The sequence below is a fragment of the Papaver somniferum genome, chromosome 9 (genome assembly GCF_003573695.1).
Source record: "Papaver somniferum cultivar HN1 chromosome 9, ASM357369v1, whole genome shotgun sequence".
NCBI classification, from domain to species: Eukaryota; Viridiplantae; Streptophyta; class Magnoliopsida; order Ranunculales; family Papaveraceae; genus Papaver; species Papaver somniferum.
In genome coordinates, this window is record NC_039366.1 from 114,369,843 (window position 1) to 114,390,899 (window position 21,057).

A 21,057-nucleotide genomic window follows, 5' to 3' on the forward strand; every position below is an offset into this window, starting at 1 on the left:
AAAAAATGAGCAAAATAATGAATTCAAGCTTGGACTTTCTATGAGACACATATTACTTAATTTTCAAATTGGGCTTACTAAACTGGAAAGTTAGTTGGGAGTTTGAATATCCAAAGTGGACAATTGACCACCATACCAAGAGTTGCAAATTTTGGTTCATAGTGGCAGATAATTATCCAAACCTTGATTTCCCAACTGGAAATAAGGATTTAAACTTGCGAAATCTTAAAAATAATAGTAATAACAATAATACTAATAGAATGAAACATGCGTAAGAGTACCTTTTGGAGGTACCAATTAGTGGGCTTCAACAGAGTATTGGGCCAAGGCAGTTTAGGGATGTTTTGTGTTATCGACTCGGTATCCCGCTTTTTCCAAAAGATGGTTTGTGTTCTTGTTGTAAGCGAGATATGGACATTTTTGGCGACCATGCGATTCATTGCGCCGGTGAGGTTGGGATCAAGTATCGTCATGATCTTGTTAGAGATGTTGTTGTGATATGTGTTATAAAACTGGTGTGCATGCTAGAAAAGAAGTGTCCTTGGGCCTTCTTTCGGATGAAAAATCCTTGAAGCATGCGGACATCCTTGTTTATGGTTGGGAGAATGGGAAAGATGTGTGTTTTGATGTTACTGGTGTGTCACCTTTCACTACCGCGGCTGGGAGTGCTTTCATACCAGGTCAAGCCATTTCTAATGCAGTTTCTCGTAAACGTACAAAATATTTGGATAAATGCACATCTCATGGTTATGGATTGGGTGTTTTGGATTTCACTTCCTTAGGTGAACTTGGTGAGGATTTTGTAGTGTTTTTAAAGAGTCTTAAGAATTGCCTGACTAACCTTGATGCTAGCAGTGGGCATGGTAGTTTTCTTTTTCATAGATTAAGTTCGGTTATTCAGAAAGGTATTGGTGCCCAGCTTGTGGCTAGGTTACCAACTGCTCCTTTGTAATATTTTCTCCCTTTTAAATCTTAATAATATGCCCCTGGTGGCTCCTTTTCATCAAAAAAAAATACGAATTAAATTTAATTGACTAGAACAATATGTTGAAAATCCTTTGAAAAGACTTACGAAAAACCCTAACCTGTTCGACACAAGAAAGGATGAAAGATTCAAAACTGACTCCAACTTGATATTTATTATTTTTGGAAATCCCATCATTATCTTAAATACATAAGGTACTTTTAAAATAAAGCCAAAAACGACGACCAAACATACTCTTAGCGGAAAGTTCAAACCCAAATTTTTTTCTAGCAAAAACTAACATTTAAAGGCCTATGAAAGATTTGGCTAAAATTAGAAGGCCAGTGGTGTATGCATTTCTTGAGTGTTAGACAGTTTTCCATCAACATACACCCCCCTCTTGAGTTGTTTTACAATAGTCGAGTCTTCGGCGTTAGGTTGTTCCATATTCATCTGTAACAATAAGACCCTCATTGACCATGTGATAATATAAGTAAAATTCTCTCCATGATTTAAAATAGTCTCTTAATATAAATTAAAAATCACTCAAAAAACTTCAGAAATAAAACTTTTTCTTCAAGTATACTTTGGCCCTCGTTCAACAGTCCTTTCATCAAATTCCCTGTACCAGTTACAAATAAAAAAAAGGATTTAACATGCAAATAGGGTAAGCTTTTAACAAAGAATTGTGCATATACTAACAAAATTTCAATTTTTCTTGCTTAACATAGTAAGTCTCAAAGAATTGGTGAGTAATGAATACAACATTATCAATGTGGCATTACTTATTCTTTATCATTGGTATATAAAGTTCATTATACAAGTACACATACATGTCCAAAATCGAATCAAAACAAAAAACAAAAGAACGCAGAATTACAAAAGTTATCACTTACCTCATTTTTCAACTTTCAATTTCCATTATTACTGCAGAATCACGTTAGCCACCATGGCAAAGATAAATAAAAAAACACAAATGGAAAACTATAGCAAGTCAATGGGTATCAATTATTCAATATGAACCAAAAAAAATGATTCAGTTATGATTCCAGTTCTAGGTATTATAATTAGATTTGTTATGGTACTCAGCGAGTAGAAGTAATTAGGACCCATTAGTTTACCGTTTCCAAACTGTTACCCACCAGGCACTAGAGGCTAACAAGTACCCGGATAATTGTTCACCAAAATCTAAAGGAAATGGTTAGTTTGACTTCATATTTTTCTAATTTCTCATTTTTTGTTCTTCTAAATTTAATCTTCAATTAGATTTTGGATTCATATCAAAGTGAAAAAGCTAAAAAAGTATTCATGAAGATATTTTGGTTGTTTCTAAAATACCCTACTGGTACCCTTTTTTTTATAGGTTCGGTTTTGGTTCCACTAATACAAGAAAAAGACCCAACACTGTTAGAAACCGGTACCGACCATTATAACTAGTTCCAATTTATATACCATTGGTATCGGAACGGAATCAAGACTCTTAGAAACCTTAACCAAGATAACATATAATTAAGTCACGAATATCAAAAAGATAAATGTATAAGAGACAATATTACCTTGTCATCTTTCCCTTGATAGTTTTTCTTTTCAAGTTGCTACATGTTTCAAATTGTCTTTTATTTCTCCTTTGTTCCACATAAGTACCAGAGTTAAGCGAGACCAAGCTAGGCACATAAGACACTGTTGTGCGCAATCCTTTAGTACCATGAATCTTCACGAATTTAACCCTCTCCAACAATGAGTTAAACAATATTAAACCATCTTCGTTTTGCATTAACTTTTCACCGGTCTCGAAAGACCATTTTTTCCACCTTCCTAAGAGTAATTCCATAATTCTTTACTTCTTCATACATATCAAAGGTTCTTATATTCCGTCGGCGGTAGAGGAATCTCTTTGAAAGTTTCATTGGAAAAATCGAAGCGAATGATAAGATCATTTTCATCAGGTAGGTGAACGACTGACCAATAAAGAGCTCCATCATCAAACACCCCAGTTTTCATATTATCAATGAACCATGGTATAATATCAATGGTTCTCCATGAGTTTGAATTTAATGAATACACTTCAACTTTAGAATGGTTAGAAGATTTATCAAAGATCACAACTTTTACTAACTTGTAATCATCAATAGAGCAATCATAACCAAACCCATATTTGTTAGCATAAGGCTTTAAAGCTCGAGTTGAAGATGAAGGTAATCTCTTATACTCTCTAGTAGAGGGATTCCAAAGAAAAATGACATCCCAATTACCACAACCGGTCATACTCAAACAAACCAAACCATCACAAGTACCCACAATATCAATTGTATAATCCAGAGAAATAAATGAGAAACATATTGGAACAACTTTAACAATTTCACATGTTGACGATGATGAAAAATATAAAGATAATGAATTGGGGTCTAGAAAGTTCATCTTATTATGTCTATTAACATGATATCCATGAAGGAGAAGATTATTGTTGCCTTTTCTGATAGAACGCATGAGATGTTTTTTAATGAAATATTGACTACATAATAGGGTACACAAAGATTTGTTTACGCACTTAAATCGCATGAGAGATTTTACTGGTAACCTTCTAATATGTTTACGGGGATCTCTTTCGGAAGACTTGATATTTTTGGATATCTTTTTCCTCCCATTGTAGATTCCTGTAAAACTAGATCTGAACCTGTTAAGGAAACGCTTAACCCTCGTGAAATCAGTAATATCATTATCACCGTAGAGGATACATGTATATATAATTAAGAAATGGGAAGTTTAATATGGTAATTTATCATGACGAGATTTCGATGAAAACAACCAAATATTGATAATAACGACAAACGACGGTAAAAACGATTTTTAGTTACTCTTTTATAGAGCATCTAATCTTAATGAAGAAGAAAAAAAATCACAGTGAAGAAACAAATTCTAACTATGGAATCAAAATATTAATACCAGTTCTCAAACATCATCAACTTCCTGAATGAGTTGAGCATTTTTAATTCTTTGGTTATATTTTAGAATACAATATATTTGTAATTTCTTCATATATATCAATTACGATGTATTTGATTGATATACTATTTCTACTAAATATATGAAATTTGGAGCATTTGATCCAAAAAATATACATACAGTTGTTTTAAATTTATTGGTAATTGTTTGTTATTTGCGAGGTAAGGCACTAGACTAGTTGCAGAATGATTTAGCATGCATTCACTCCAAGATAACAAATAGCGTATATATCAGTGGATTATAAGTTTTTACTGATCTCCAACACCTATGTATAAGGATGTCAATATGCATTAATTGTTCAGAACAGAAGTGGAACGATTGATTTGGGTCCCGGTCTCATTCCTAACTTTAAACCATTTAAAAAGTTCCCATATTCAACAGATTCAACTGTTTGGGGCCCTAATAGGAGCCTTAGGCTAAGTTTTATGGGCTACATTTGTCTTCTAGATTAGACAAAAAGTGTTGTATATTCTTCTCTAAGCATTGTCTATTCTTTTCTCCTACTTCTCTCTCCAGATATATCTCGAATGCCAACAAGTAGCGAGATAGTTTCGTTGAATGGTCACACGCATAAAAAAAAATAACTTTTCCCAATTTGGTTTAGTGTCGAGTGGAATATTCCACGGTATTTGTGATGTTCGATTCAGCGGAAGGTAAAAAAAAATTATTTACGCTGAATCATTCACCGTAGCCTCGCTGATTGGCTCTGCGACTAATATACTAGAATAGAATTGCATTAAGACTTAGGGGTTTATTCTAGCTGACGTGGACTTCCAATATATATGCTAGATTGGAAGACCATAAGACTTTGCCTAAAACACATCATTCGAATATAAATTTATTATACTTTTTTTTAACTATTTCTTTTGTATTAGTATGTATTATGCTTTGTTTCCATTTCATAAGTTTTTTAGAGTCATGCGAATCAAAAGAAGGAAAATATGTGCTCAAAACGTTGTTTGGAAGCCTGGGATATTGATGGCTCGAAGCATATAAATAAGACATGTTTAGGCCTATTCCTATGCACCATGTCAAAAAAAAATATTTGACATGCCATGTGGCATGGAAAATGAGAATCCCCATTATGGTAGATATGAAAAATTTGATTAAAAATATATATATATATATATATAATTGTGTTAGGTGGGACCCTAATGATTAAAAAGTATATTTGTGTTTGTGTAGTGGGATATTTATAAATAATTTAGTATTATAATATATTCAGTGGGACCCTTTAGATATAAAAATAAATTAGAAAAGTGAGAAAGTATGAATATATATAATTACTTGGAGATAAAGAAATTATCGTTGGAGATGGAAAGACCATCGATATACGGAAAGATCATCGAACGATGGAGTCTCCATCGCGTATGCCTATGTGCCATTCCTGGCATATAGGCAGATATGTTTGGCACTTTGGCATACCCATAGTGGGTGCTAAAGCGATAGAAACTCCATTGTGTAAGCCTATGTGAAAACACTGGGGGTACCAAAATACGCCATCAACTTTTTCATAGGCAATCTGTATGGACAAACTCAACACAACTCCGAGAGGTAGAACTCAATCAAGGAAAGTGTGTAGAGTTATATATATATCTTGTTGTTAGAACGTTTAGAGAACTGAATCCGTGAACCTAACTACAAAGAGAGTTCTTGGACGGTACCAAAGACCAACATCAATCAAGTCTTATCCAACAAACAAGGTCGGACCTATCTACTGTGATTGATCAACGCATAAACTGTAATATTTCAATTATAAAGATAAACAATATAATGCGGAAAAAAAATAACACAGACACCAGAAATTTTGTTAACGAGGAAACCGCAAATGCAGAAAACCCCGGGGACATGTCCAGATTGAACACCAAATTGTATTAAGCCGCTACAGGCACTAGCCTACTACCAATTAACTTCGGTCTAGAATGTAGTTGAGCCCGAACTCAGTCTCCCACTGATTCAAGTACAATCGCGCTCCTTACGCTTCTTGAATCCTAGCAGGACTCTGCGCAATTGATTTCCTTAGAAGATCTCACACCAACTAAGAGTTGCTTCAACTCAATTGAAGACTTTAAACCAAATATGTCTCCCACAGATTAAGCGTATACAATTGATTTCCTGATTTACGATCTAAACGGATGGTCAGATCAAACGAAAGATCCAGGTGATGGAAATCGATAACAACTTGACAAAAGTCTGGCTATCCTCAAAATCCGGACTTATGCAACCCAAAGTGCAGCCTAGATTATCATTTACCTCACAAGTATAAAACTTGTGGAATCACAAAGTTTGAGACGAAGAGAACTTTGTGATTACTATCTATCTTGTTCAAGTGATAAATCAACGATCGAACAAGATCAAGATACTTAAGTTATCAAGATAAAAGATAACTAGTCATGGCTTCACGAATCCCAATGAAGTACTTGATAGTCGTTAAACCCTAAAAGGGTTTCTGGAGAGGACGAATCTAGATATAACTAGGACACACCAAAACTAGTGTCGGGATTCAAAGATCCCAGTTGACAAGAGTTCCCTTTATATAGACTTCAAAGCCTAGGTTTCTTTAGGTTTAAGCTAAGATAGCTTTGGAACCAAGCAAACAATATCCACCGTTAGATGAAAGCTTTGAATCTTATTCATATAAATAACATATACACTCTGGTTAGGTAAACCGTAACCGAGCTATGTATAAAGACTATATTCAATATGGTTAGCCAAAACTAGCCGGTTTGAATTTAAAAGCTTAACACTCATTTCCATGTTCACTAAGATATTAATCTTGAGTCACAATCATGTGATCAAATGAGTCTAGTATTAATTAGGGAATTGATCAAATGCAAATTATCTCAGAGAAATAATTAAATCTCAATTGAATCATAATCGACATAGTTGGTAAATGCACAAAGTACAAATACTTGAGTAGTTCGTGAAACAGCTGAGTCACAGTACGCGGACCGGTTTGCCCGAGTTTCGGAGTTCACAGAACTTTTTCAGTTTACGTACCAGTTTGCAAACTTAGGTGTAACTCAAAGTTCCGGAGTTGACTGAACTTTTTTAGTTCACGTACCAGTTTGCAAACTTAAGACCTTACCGGTTCAGAAGTTCACATAACCTTTTGAGTTTGCGTACCAGTTTGGGTAATAAACTGGTTCTAGAACATAGAACTGTATTGGCTCGCATGCCGGTTTGAATACTTTAATCCGGTTCCCTTACCACAGTTCCAAAATGGTTTTTATATAAAAATACATACCTATGTGGATCACGAAACAAACAGATTTTTCCATGATGTATGTGTATCACACTAATCTGAAAGCCGATATATAGCTACTCCGCTACGTGTACAAATACATGTAATAAGGCTTCAGACATAGAACAGAAGTTTGCAAGACTAATAACAGTGTCTTGTATTCCGAATATTATAGTTCTATATTTCTCTAAGTCAATACGAAACATTCCTGAATAACATCAATGACACATATCACTGTTCTAGGCTATTTTCGAATGATAAACTTGAATCAAGATTTGGTTCCTAACAATAAAATTTTCTCCACCGAATTTGATCAAGTATGAACAAATGTTCATTAAGCTTAGTCATTATATTCCAAGAAATTCGTAAACTAAGTAATTAGTTCTCGACTCGAAATTCTTGTCTATGCAAGCTAATAGGTGGTTCAGTCTTCACTTAACTTTTTTTGATGAAGTTATCCAAAAGCTTCGGTTGATCTTCGCCTTCAAACGGTAGAACGCAAATGATGACTAGCTCGTTTCTCATCTACCTATATCCTAGACCGATACATAACTAATTGTAGATTATAAATCAAGATATAGTTTTGAAAACTAAACCTGACAACAAGCTTGATATAGCAACACTTGTGAGTTCGACCGAGCAATTTTCTAACACTATGTACCATTCCTGGCATATAGGCAGATATGTTTGGCACTTTGGTACCCATTGTGGGTGTTAAAGTGCCAAATAATGATGTTTGACATGTGCACACAAATAGGCCTTATATTATAGAAAACATAAATTACTAAAGGCAATTATACATTATGCTTAAGGTAACCATTGAGTTTTGAAACAAATTACTAAAAGCAGATAGTTCTCTGATAAGGGGTTTCCATCTTCTACTCTTTGTACAAGCAGAACTAGGTCGAGCCCCTTAGATAACATGCACTCTTTCTTTCTCACAACCTTTTATCATGTACCTGTGGAACATGACTGCCTATAACAGTTTTTGGGATGCCAATGTAATAAATTATGGCAGTTAGCCGTTTAAATTCTGTTAATCTTGTTACTTAGGCCTTAAGCCAATTAGTGAATATGTGGCGCTGATAAGTCCACGTGTAGGGTGTCGGTGTTTGGTCTCTTTCATTAGGGTTTTGAGTACTATTTATCGTCGCTTCAATACTTGTTATGTAGAAAAAAAAAGAATAGTAAGGAAACTGAGTCCAGTGTGGCTGCAGTAGTTATCTTCAAGCTTATATTCATTCACCATCATCTGTATATCTATAATCATAACAATTGGTATCACTCAGAAGATCTTAGGTACGATTCGAAATGACTGGAGGTCCATCTATTAAATATGTTGACAATACAACCAAAGAGATTTCACGCTTGATGACACAACTCACAGAGATTCAGTTGAAAGATGAACAAAAACGTGAGGCTGACGCTAAAGCTCAACAGATCTTAATGAGTCGTCTGGTACAAATCTCCGAAGACACTTTAAAACAACTACAAACTCATCCCATAATCCCAGATCCACTTCTTGAAACCCCAATTCCATTATCTGGTCAGTCTAATCAGTCACAAAACAACCACCAAAGCCAAGGATCTATACTATCAAACCTGCAAATCTTGATTTCCACAGATTTGATGGAGAAAACCCAAGAAGCTGGATGCACAAGTGTGATAGAATTTTCAGATGCACCCTATGGAGGAATCTCAAAAAAAAAAAAGTTTGCTTCTATGTACATGGATGGGAGAGAAGATTCATGATTTTTTGACTATTATTCTGGTAAAACCTCTGTTCCTTGGTATGAATTTTCTAATAATTTATGTCTCCGTTTTGAGGATTTATCCAATGATAACTATGTTGGATATTTCAATAAGTTAACACAAATAACTATTGCGGAGGAGTACTTTCAAACTTTTGAACAACTTAAAGCTCCTATGATGGGTAAAAACCCAACATTAGATGAAGCGTATTTTGTTATGAGTTTTATTAGTGGTTTGAAGCCTGAGATAAGCAACTCAATTCGTATGCATAATCCAACTTCATTTTCTCAAGATTTTTCTTGGCCAGATTACAGGAACAACACCTCATTCCACCACCCAAAATCCTCCTCACTAAACAACCAACTACTTCAACTTATTTCGCTAAGCAATCCACAGTCTCAAAACCTACCTCACTTATAACATTTTCATCATCTACAACATATCTTACCACAAAGTCACCTTGCATCCTACTTATATCTCAAGAACCCTCAAGAAATACCAAATCCATCTGCTGAGCTACCTCAAACTAGTTTTGTTGAGGAATCTGAGATGAAAATTTATCTCCATGCTCTTATGGGACATCATAGTGTAGACACCATCAGAATTTCTGGCTTACTCAAGAAAAAATCAATTACTATCCTAGTAGATACAGGGAGCACTCATAGTTTCATTGATGCTTCTTTGGACAAACAATTGTTTGGTGAGATTCTACCAACATCAAACATGCTAATCACAGTGGCAAATGGTGAAAGAACCACAAGTTCAGGGATTTGTCAACAGCTCCAATGGTTCATGCAAGGCCATCAATTTACATTCGATTTTTAACTCTCTAAATTATCCATCTCTTTCAACCATATAGGCACCAATATCACCCTCATTGGTATTTCTTCTAAGCTTTAATTTATGATGGTCAGTGGTAAAGCAGTTCAGAACTTCGTTTAAAAACACACTCCTGGATTAGTGGGTCAATTTTTTGCCATCTCAACTGAACCATCTACTAAACCCATTCCACCACCAATTCAAGATGTCTTGGACCACTTTCCTGATGTCTTTGCAGAACCAAATCAATTACCACCTCCAAGAGATTTGGATCATAAAATCCCTTTAAAACAAGGGGCCAAACTTGTGAATTTAAAACCTTATAGATGTCCTCACATTCATAAGTTTGTGGTTGAAGCTTTGGTGCGGGAGATGCTGACTTCTGGTGTTATTCATGACAGTCACAATCCGTTTGCCTCTCCAATCCTTTTAGTCAAGAAAAAGGACAACACTTGGAGATTCTGTGTTGATTACATGAGGCTTAATGACCTAACAATTAAAGATAAGCATCAAATTCCTATTATTGATGAACTATTAGATGAGTTACATGGCTCTAAATAATTTACCAAGTTGTATTTAAGATTTGGCTACCACCAAATGAGGTTATTTGAGGATGATATTCATAAAACTTCTTTTAGAACTCATCATGGGTAGGGCTGTTCATGGTCGGTTTCGGCTCGGTTTCCAGTCAAATCAAAACCGAAACCAATACTATCGGTTTCTAAAAAATTTAGCATCACTGAACCATTAACCATCGGTTCGGTTTTTAAACGGTTTTAGCCGGTTTCGGTTTGTTCCATTGGGTTAATGGAAAACCGAGTTTTCTAAAACAGACAATTCTAGTTTCCTGAAAACTTTAGTAAAATCCTTATGAAATCAGTCTGCAACTTTTTCAATCTTTTTTAATTCCCAATATACCAAATTAACAGTTTCAAAAAAAATTCATTAGAATCCATATGAAATCAATCTACTGCATATTCATTACAGACTTTGGAATACAAGCATTCCACAACCATATAACCATAAGAACATTACTGCCACTACACATCCATTCAAAATTGAATACATTCAAAATCCAATAAACAACCGCAACCTCAACTTCTTAAGAAAGAAGAAGGGTCGCTTACTGAAGGTGTTCATTCTTCCATGAATTTCATCTCCACTTGAAACCTATTGTAAGAATCATAAAATCCCAAACTTATATGAACAAAACTCAAATTAAAAAATAAAAAATTGACAAAACATAAATTAAACGTAAACCCAATTTATATCATTAACAAAATCAATCTTCTTAACCCTGATTTTGGAAAACCCCCAAAAAATGTTTTAATTCTATCAAAACCCTAACTTTTAAAATTGTGAAATTCAAACATAAATTATCACAATCAAGTAAGAATATGATGATAAAAGAACGCCATAACTACGATTCACACCTTTTTAATGAAGTTATTGATCGATTTTGATTAAAAATCTTGTCTCACTCGACTAAAATTGGTGGTGGAGACTTGGTAGAGATGTAGAGTGGTAGACTAGTAGTACTGTTAGTAGAGAAGAAGAAGAATACGAAGAAGAAAGAAGAAGAAAAAGATATGTAGAGTGGTAGACTGGTAGTACTGTTAGTAGAGAAGAATAAGAATACGAAGAAGAAGAAGAAAAGAGAGAAGAAGAAACAGTTGTAGGTTAGTAGTGGAGATGTGGTCTGTTAGAAGTTATAGGTCGAGTGAAGGAAGAGAAGTGACCGAAAAGGATAATAAAGGGTGAAATGAATGGATGCGATTAGATTTAGGGGACTAGATCAACGACTAAAATATAACTGGTTTAACCAATGGTTTATCGGTTCGGTTTTGAACTTAAACCAAAACCGAGCTAGTACTCTCGGTTTTTAACATTTTTAAACCAAAACCCTTCCACTAATAATTGGTTCGGTTCGGTTTCTTTGCAATTGGTTCGGTTCGGTTTGGTCCTGGCGGAAAATCGGAACCATGTTCATCCCTAATCACGACCATTTTGAATTCAGGGTTATGCCTTTTGGTTTAACTAATACAGATGCTACTTTTCAGTCCCTCATGAATTCAGTCTTTGGTGTTTATTTAAGAAAATTTGTCTCAGTTTTCTTTGATGAGATACTCCATCATAAAATATGTACATTCTTTTGTAGTTGGTGCTTATTCTGGTATGCAGGGGACTTATGTCAACGCAAAGAGCCATTTTTATTGGAAGAGCCTTAAGAAAGAAATGCTCATATTTGTTAGTCATTGTGATATCTGCCAAAGAAACAAGGGAGAACATACTCTTCTAGCTGGTTTACTTCAGCCATTACCAGTACCCTCTCAAGCATGGCAACACATCACCATGGACTTCATTGAAGGATTACCTCTATCCAATAAAAAAGATGTTATTCTTGTTGTGGTTGATAGACTTACAAAGTACAGTCACTTCATTGGTCTTACTCATCCATTTACAGCTTCACCGTGGCTCAAGAATTCTTAAACAATATTTTCAAGATGCATGGTCTCCCTTCTTCAATTGTTTCAGATAGAGATAGAATCTTTACAAGCAATTTTTGGCAAGAACTGTTCAAGGCAATGGGTACCAACTTTCACATGAGATCTGCTTATCACCCTCAATCTGATGGTCAAACAGAAAGAGTTAATGCTTGTCTGTAAAACTACCTTAGATGCATGATTGGACATCAACCAAAGCAATGGTTTAAGTGGCTTTCTCTAGCTGAATTCTGGTACAACACTAACCATCATACTAGTTTGAACATGACCCCGTTCAAAGCCCTCTATGGTTACTCTCCATCTCATCTTTCTTTTCCCAATGAATTCCTCACTTTTGTTGCTACTGTTGAAAACTACCTCCAACAAAGAGATGCCATGTTGGAACTGCCAAGAGATTCTCTCCACATGGCACAAGAGAGGATGAAGGTGTTTGCAGACAAGAAGAGATCTCATAGAACTTTTGAGGTGGGTGACTTGGTATTTCTCAAAATTCAACCCTACAGGCAATCTTCTATTGCTTTGCGCAGGAACTTCAAACTCCCAGCAAGATACTATGGACCCTTCCCTGTGATTGCAAAGGTTGGTCAGGTAACATACAACTTTTAACAGTCTTCCTCTTCACAGATACATCCTTTTTCCATGTCTCTCAGCTCAAGAAACGCATTAGCAATCCTGCTATAAATGCTCCAACTCTTCCACAAACTGATGGTGCCATTATTCTTAAGCCTGTTGCTATGCTTGGTACTAGAGAAATCACTAGTGGGTGCATAACTGTTCCTCAAATGCTGATTCAGTAGTCACATACATCTGCAGTTGATGCTACATGGGAGGACGTCGCCGATGTCCGAGCTCACTTTCCAAAACTTCATCCTTGAGGACAAGGATGATTTGAATATGGGGGTATTATCATGTACTTGTGGAACATGACTGCCCATAACAGTTTTTGGGATGCCAGTGTAATAAATTAGGGCAGTTAGCCGTTTAAATTCTGTTAATCTTGTTACTTAGGCCTTAATCCAATTAGTGAATCTGTGGCGCTGATAAGCCCACGTGTAGGGTGTCTGTGTTTAGTCTCTTTCATTAGGGTTTTGAGTAGTATTTATTGTCGCTTCAGTATTTGTTATGTAGCAGAAAATAGAATAGTAAAGAAACTGAGTCCAGCGTGGCTGCAGTAGTTATCTTCAACCTTATGTTCATTCACTATCCTTTGTACTTGTATCTATAATCATAACACCTTCTTTCTCATAACGAGTTCAGGTCTTTTCTCTGCCGAACCAATTCCCAACGTCGACAGAGGTATGGTTCATGAGATTGATGACGACAGGTTGAAAGACATTTTAAACACTAAGACCAATAGGAAGGTTGTCTATGAATCTATGGGTGTTGTGTTTAATTTGGTAATCAAAAAGACAAGGAAGAACGAGAATCAGCTTTGCCGTCAATTCTATGACGGTGAGATGATTAACAAATATTGTTTGAATTCGAGAAGGTATAAAGTCTAATGGAATTTGATACAAGAAAGGAAATTAAGAAGATTTGGACAGAGATTTAAGACATGATGTATTAATGCCATTGAATGAATCTGCTGCCACTAATTTTGATGATGGCTGTAATTGATGAAGGTCTGAGAATTTTGGATGGTTTAGAAATGGCAGGTCTTGGAGAAGGAGATATAAGAGAGCTTAGAAATCAACAAATAGAGTTGTTTTTCCATTAACAGATTCACACATACAAGGTGTTTGTATAAAGGCTTCAACGATCAGTTTTGCAATATTTCACTGCAGTTCTATCGTGAGTTTTGTGGGTTGTTTACAAAGAGTTGGGAGATGATTTTACGGTTAAAATGAACATGGAAGTGGTACGAATTCAAGTAGAAAAACGGGTTAGTCTTGGTTCAAGTTTGTAAGGGTTTTTGAAGCATTAATGTTGCTGCTGGCTCGTATGATAGTTTAAAAGATATCCAAGAGGTTCAAAACAACACGGAACAACAATCGAGTTTTTTAGATAAGTTTGTATAGAATTTGGCCGAGAAAAGAATGAAAAGAGAGTAGAACTGATGTCGTTAAATTTTGGTGATCAATAGTGAGAGATGAAAGTGATATTTAGAAGTCAGGGAAGAAATAAGAGTTGGGTAATTCCAATTCGAACTTTATACACAATTGAGATATAAAAGAAGAACCCTCGACTGCCAATATCCGGTAACCCCTACAACTTCTCGCAATTCTAATTTCAACGAGCTTTTGCTCGCTGAAGAACCACCATATCATTCACCAGTTTTTGACCATTTGCATATATTATCAGCATCATCTTTTGCATCTCCACCAGTTAGCATACCATAACATCACTTCACCTTTACCAACCATCCACCTTACGTATATACATTGAAAAGACGAGGGTACCCAAATATACCTCAATCTAAAACTTTTCCACCTATAAGTCCTTTCTCCGAAACTGATTGTCTATGGACCGAGTCGAGACAATACAACAATTCGGGACATACTTTGTGTGATCTTCTATGGAGACGAGATCGAGACAATACGACAACAAGATAACTTGTGTGATTGACTATGGATAAAATATCGAGACAATACAACAACGAAGTATGATTACTTGATAATAGGTTCGGACTTAACCAAACACTATAGGATTGCTATCAAGTAATTAGGAATTAACGTTTGTGTATTTTACTTCTAATTATAATTGCGGAAATAGAAAAGTAAAAGACACAGCAAGATTTTGTTAACGAGGAAACCGCAAATGCAGAAAAACCCCGGGACCTTGTCCAGAATTGAATACTTTCAGAATTAAGTCGCTATACAAAATCTAAACCAACTACGTATAGTTGATACCAAGTAACTAAACCTATAGTTCCCTTAGTATCCCTGCGCCTCCAACTTGCAATAAGTTACGCACTTGGAACAATTCCTTTGGTTCGTATTCCAAACTGTAAAGGAACAACAAATCTTTTCAAATAACGTGATATGAGTTTGAAAAATGCTCTTCCATTTATCCCAATAAACTCCTTTGTAAGGTTCTTAGATCAATCTATTTAACAACTACCAAAGTAATTGTTTAGACTATACAATCAATACTATTAATCACAAAGAAATATATTGATGTCGATCTACTCAACTAATCAATCAAGGTTATCACAAAGATAAACCATTATAGTTGGATCCCCAGCCGATCAAGTTTTGTGCACACCAAAGATTATGAACTCAAATAAGAAATCTTCTTAGATCTTCAATAAACACCTACACACAAACAACTTGAATCTCTTGTGATCAATCACACACAGAACGGAGTCTGTTAACGATGGATTATCACAAGACGTCTTTAGATCTACAAACAGTTCTAAAGATCCCTGTCGATACTTCTATCTAGTTTGAGTGAATCTTATATCAGAAGAGAAGATTCTAAAGCATAAACAAACTAGGTGCAATCAAAGTTCAACAACCGTTAGTCAATCAAATCAATCGAAAATTGATAATAAACTGCAATTATCTAGTTTCATTCCAACGGTCCTCGTAGAGATTCCCAATCCCAAAGAAGTCTTTAAAACGAGCGGTCGTAAGAGATTTCGCCTAATTAGGGTACTTTCCTCTCCGAATAGACGACTCCACCAGTAACAATACAACTAGGTAGTTTTGCTGGCTCTGAGGATCAGTTTGCTCGAAATGCAAACTTCAATATTTATAGACCAAGGAAGTTTGGACACCAATGAATTTCCAAAATCGAATATTCTCAACGATATGCAATAAAGCCAAAAACGGTTTTCATAATTCCTGGAAATGCACTGTCCAAATATTGATCAAAATCTCAGTAGAAAATCTCCAATTAGTAAATGCACATTACCAATTTTTATTTTCTAAAGATATGCATTTAATTGCTGGAAATTAAAAGCATATAAAACTAAAAACCTTAATTAAAAGATTCTCAATTTATTTCGATCCGGGATTCTCCTTTAGTTATTAAGGAATATCTTTGAACAATAAAAGATAAGAATTACTGCACATGTTCAAAGTATGTCGGCATCTTTACTTTGTAAATCCTTTTCCATATTTACAATCTTGGAACCGATTTTCCACACTTCCAAACGAGTTTAGAATTGGTTCATCTGACTTCCAAGAACTATATGATTGATTATCCTATCAAATCACCATTAATGGGTTTCACGGTTCTACCAAAACACAAAGCTTCGGTTCTACCTCATGTGGGTACTAGGATCGGTCACACTATCTTTCCAAAAATTGGTTGACTAGGTACTAGGATCGGTTACCACATTATTATGGTATTTACTTATGATCGGTTGCACAAGTCATATGATCAGTTACCAATTACTAAGACTTGTTGTACCTCTTACAAGGATCGATTCCACATACTTGTGATCGGTTGCACCTATTACTAGGATCGGTTCCCTAATGTCTAGAGTTGGTCATACCAATTACAATACATCGATCATACCATCTCAGGTGATTACTTAAGATCGGTTTCACTAATAAAAGTCATACCAATACAAAAGTCAGGCATTGTGAATAATTTTACCAAGATACATAAACAAGTTATGAGCGGTTATACTAAACACACATATTGGTGATCCAAAGATTTGCAATGAATAAAAATACCAATAAGCCTAGCGATTTCCCTTTAGATTCACAAAACAAGTTTATGAATTGTACTTCCTTTAAACGAATGTAAAACATTGTTTCCTAGGACGAAATCTTCACCCATACCCATACATAATCGCAATAGGATTCATACGATTATGTCGATGTCTTATATACGAAGTTCAAAAGATAGACGTTATACTTTGTATTGTAATTCCTTAATACTATGTCTAACTAGAGTATAATCATTCATAGATTCGCAGTTATGTTTTCAATATGCACGACTTGAAAGATACGTTAGGAATGAAACAATTCAAGTCAAATATTACTAACCTCAAGAGGAAGGATGATGTCATCGATGTAGCTCTTTACTTCTTCACATTCTTCAAGTCTTCACGTAATACTTGTAAGTCTCATATCCTAGTAACTTTCTAGCTAACCTATACGAAGTTGACTCTAGTAAATAATCAAGCATCTCTTTAAATGAGTTTTGATTCACTAAAATATGACAACCAAACTTGACATACCAACGCTTGGTGGGTTCAACCGAGCTATGCTCTAACATACATCATAATCACCACCATACAGTCGTGTTCACCCTAGTCATAATAACACCACCTCCTTGCATGTCCAGAACAGTAGCTAACATTCAGACTAATCTAGTAGAAACCTCCTCTTCACAACCACCATTATGTTACTAGGACACATTTCCCAATATCATCAGTAGCGAGCTTCCCCGGTTCACTGCCATACCACCATATATTCACATTCCACCAGTCCATATGCTGTTTAGGATTGCTTGTTTTAATTATGTATTTTTTTCACTATGAACTCCAGTAGCTAAGCATTGTTGACTAGGGACGACTTCGACATCCGAATATGAACTCAAATTGATATTTAAAAGCTCGTGTCTTGTAGTCTATCTTATTATTGTCTAATTTCTACCATGCCAATAGTGTTTATAAGTTATTTGTGAACCGTTTAAGTTGCAAATTGAATGATTGATTGATAATTTGTTGTTACTTAAGAACTCTTCGGCCCGTAATTCTCTAGAGACTCTTAATACAAGTAGTAATACATGGGTAGCTGATGATGGAATTTTGTCAAATATTCATGTGTAAAGATTGACACTAGTAGATGAGTCGAGACGATGTATTTGTCACCAGGAATAACCTATCTCACGGAGCTTAATGCATTTGATTGTGTTATGTCTTGAGAGCGTAATTCTAGGTATCTCGAATGAGTAGAAGCAAGTAGTCGAGCGCTTCTGTGTCCATTGAATTTATGAGATTGCTGAATATTTGAGTGTACTAAATATTCCAAGGTTATTAGTAATGGGTACTTTGTGAAAACATAGCTATGTCAATTAAATTCACGTTTGATGGCCGAGAATGAGTCCTTGATCATTCTCATCCTCATATTTTCATTAATATTTGTATTCATAGTCTTGCATTATCATCATTCAGAAATTTAACGTGAATTCAACTCTCCCTAGCAAAGAACCTGCTTGTTATTGTACTACTAGTTTGTGTTACGAAAAGTAAGGAATTTATCTTTGGCGAGTTTGACACCTCGTCAGGCCGATAAGATTCTAGATACTAGCCAGTTCTATCTAGTAGTATGTGAGGCTCGTATATATGTCTACTTTCGAGCATAATTAGATTAGATAAATCTTACTTCGATCTCCATTCTACTTTATTTTATATTTGATTATTAATTAGATCACTAGTAAATGATTACAAAATTCTTTTTAATAAATTAAATATAAACCAATATTAGTAAGATTAAATAACTAATTGTTGGTTGAAGAAGCAAAGAATAGGTACCTGGGATTATCGATTCCGATTCCTCTATTTTTTTACCCATAACTGAAACAAAACTCACTCAAATAATTGTTCCAATTCCTATAGTACCTGAAAAAACCGAGACTTGTTGATACTCTTAATAAAAAAATAAAAAAAATCAACTTAATGGCATTGAACATACTCCCTTCGTCCTATTTTAGATGCCTAAATTGGGGATTTTTTTGTCCTAAATTACTTGCTAGAATTAATATTTCTCCACTTATTATCCTAATCTACCCCTATGTTGGAATCAGGTCCTAATATGGAGAATTATGGAGTTCTATTTTGTGTAAAAACTATTAATTGTTAGTCATAAAGATCCCATATAAAATCATTATATGTTAAACGATAAGATCCAAATTTTGAAATCAACATAAGCCGTGTATTTTTTTTCCTTTTCTTTATGTTAAAAATAAATTACAAATAACATTGTAATTATAAATAGTGGTTCAGATACATTGTCAACATTTACAATTAATAGTCTTAATAATGCGTGATTAAGAAGCATCCAATAGTTGTATAGTGTAAATAGATGGACGGTAAAAACATAAATACGGATGATCTATGTTTCATCAATTTCTCATAATCAATATCTTGTTAATTATGCTAATAAATATATTTCGGTTAATAACATATCAATGGACATGAACAGTGGTTGTGTATATGTTGGGAAATAATAATGGAAGTGTTGGCGATTGTGTTGGTAAGCGATGGATAAGAAAATGACGCAATAATGATAGTGGTAGTAGTGGGTGTTGGGAAGAAGTGGTGGTCACTATGTAATTTTGTACCATCACGACAAAAGTTATATTATATTGGAGAAGATGTGGTTGGTCATATTTAGTATTAAAAGAAATTTAGCTACAATAAAAAGGAAAACATCACAACTAAAAGAACACTAGAACAATTATTATTTTATGCACTAACAACAAATGAACGATATGATCAAAATTGACAAAATATTGAACTTTTTCATCTGCCCCAATACTGATCATTGTGCTTTTTTTTAAGTTCACATTAAGACCAGTGATGACTTCATACATTTATCAGATGATGAGTAGATTCTCATTGTCTTCTTCTTTTGACGTCTAAAAATACTACTGTGTCAATATCAAATTTGCATGGAGATTTTTGACTGATAAAGAAGCAATGTGGGTTAAAGTCTTACAAGCAAAATACTTCAAGGGTGCATACCTTTACAAGGAAAAATTAAGAAGAATATCACTTGGGTTTGAAGAATCATTCAAAAATGTTAAAAATAGATCAAAAGATATGATATATGGGTAGTTGGAAATGGGATTATTGATTAGCATAAAATATTAGAATTAATACATGATTAAATAAAGAATCATAAACAAATAAGTCTACATGCCAAAATCAGATTGAAGACATATTTAGCATTGTGCAGCCAACTTCTATTTCATTCACTCCTATTCAATTTCCAGCAAGTATCCAACCAAGACCAAAAACAAGTAAAACTCGTTTTTTCCAACATATATTAATAAGAAAATAACACAAAAAAGAAAGAAAATACAAACGTGTTGACATACAACCACAACCACCACCAGTTATATTTTCAATAACAGAACAAAAAATAGCGCAACAAAAATTAAAAACACATACCCAAGATTTTCATGCTCGTGAAAAATCAAGAAGATCCAGATACAATGTGTACCATCATCTTAACTCAAATGAACATGCATATCCTAAACGAAAAGAAGAGGACAAAATACGTACATCAGAAACAATAAAGAGAAAATGAATGAAAGAAAATTAGAGGAGCGAGCCTAAGAGAAACACAGAGGAGGACAAAGAGTAAAGTGAATTAAAAGAAACACAAAATTGGTCAAAAAGACCAAAAATGAAAAATCCTGGGTGAAATAGATTCTTAGCTTTTGATACTGTTCATATAGCCAAAAGTCAGAAATATACTGTTTATATAGCCAATTTGGATATTTCACCCAGGAAAATTAAAACAAAAAAATATGTGTTACCTAAAATACCCCCGAACTTTTTAAACTCTTCTTTTCAAAGGGAATTTCTTTCTCTTTTCATAACTCCTCATCCCTGAGCTCCTGAGAATTCCTCACCTGCAGAATTCGATCGAAAATTCAGAGCTCGTGTATTCTTTTTTTCATATCTGGTTGATCAATCATGGTGATTAACGATTCTTGAATCGAAGATTAGATTACTCCACTTTCAAGTCATCTAATATCATCAACAACCAGTAACACAAATCAGTAAGTTTCAAGTTTCAATTAATCCAATTTTGATTTCGTTTTTGTCTAATTCTTTGTAATGCATATCTGGATATGTCGAT

General features: G+C 34.6%; 1 protein-coding gene across 1 annotated transcript; it reads right to left on the bottom strand.

Annotated features, from left to right (window-relative positions):
• Positions 1 to 2,818: 2,818 nt before the first annotated feature.
• Positions 2,819 to 3,382, bottom strand: LOC113312444 (F-box/kelch-repeat protein At3g06240-like). The gene has a single exon (XM_026561197.1). It carries the CDS (start codon positions 3,380 to 3,382, stop codon positions 2,819 to 2,821), a length of 564 nt encoding a protein of 187 aa, XP_026416982.1.
• Between the last annotated feature and the right edge of the window lie 17,675 nt (positions 3,383 to 21,057).

What these genes read in the sequence shown, in the direction of transcription:
- LOC113312444 (XM_026561197.1), bottom strand. Translation starts at nt 3,382, where the DNA reads ATGAACTTTCTAGACCCCAATTCATTATCTTTATATTTTTCATCATCG.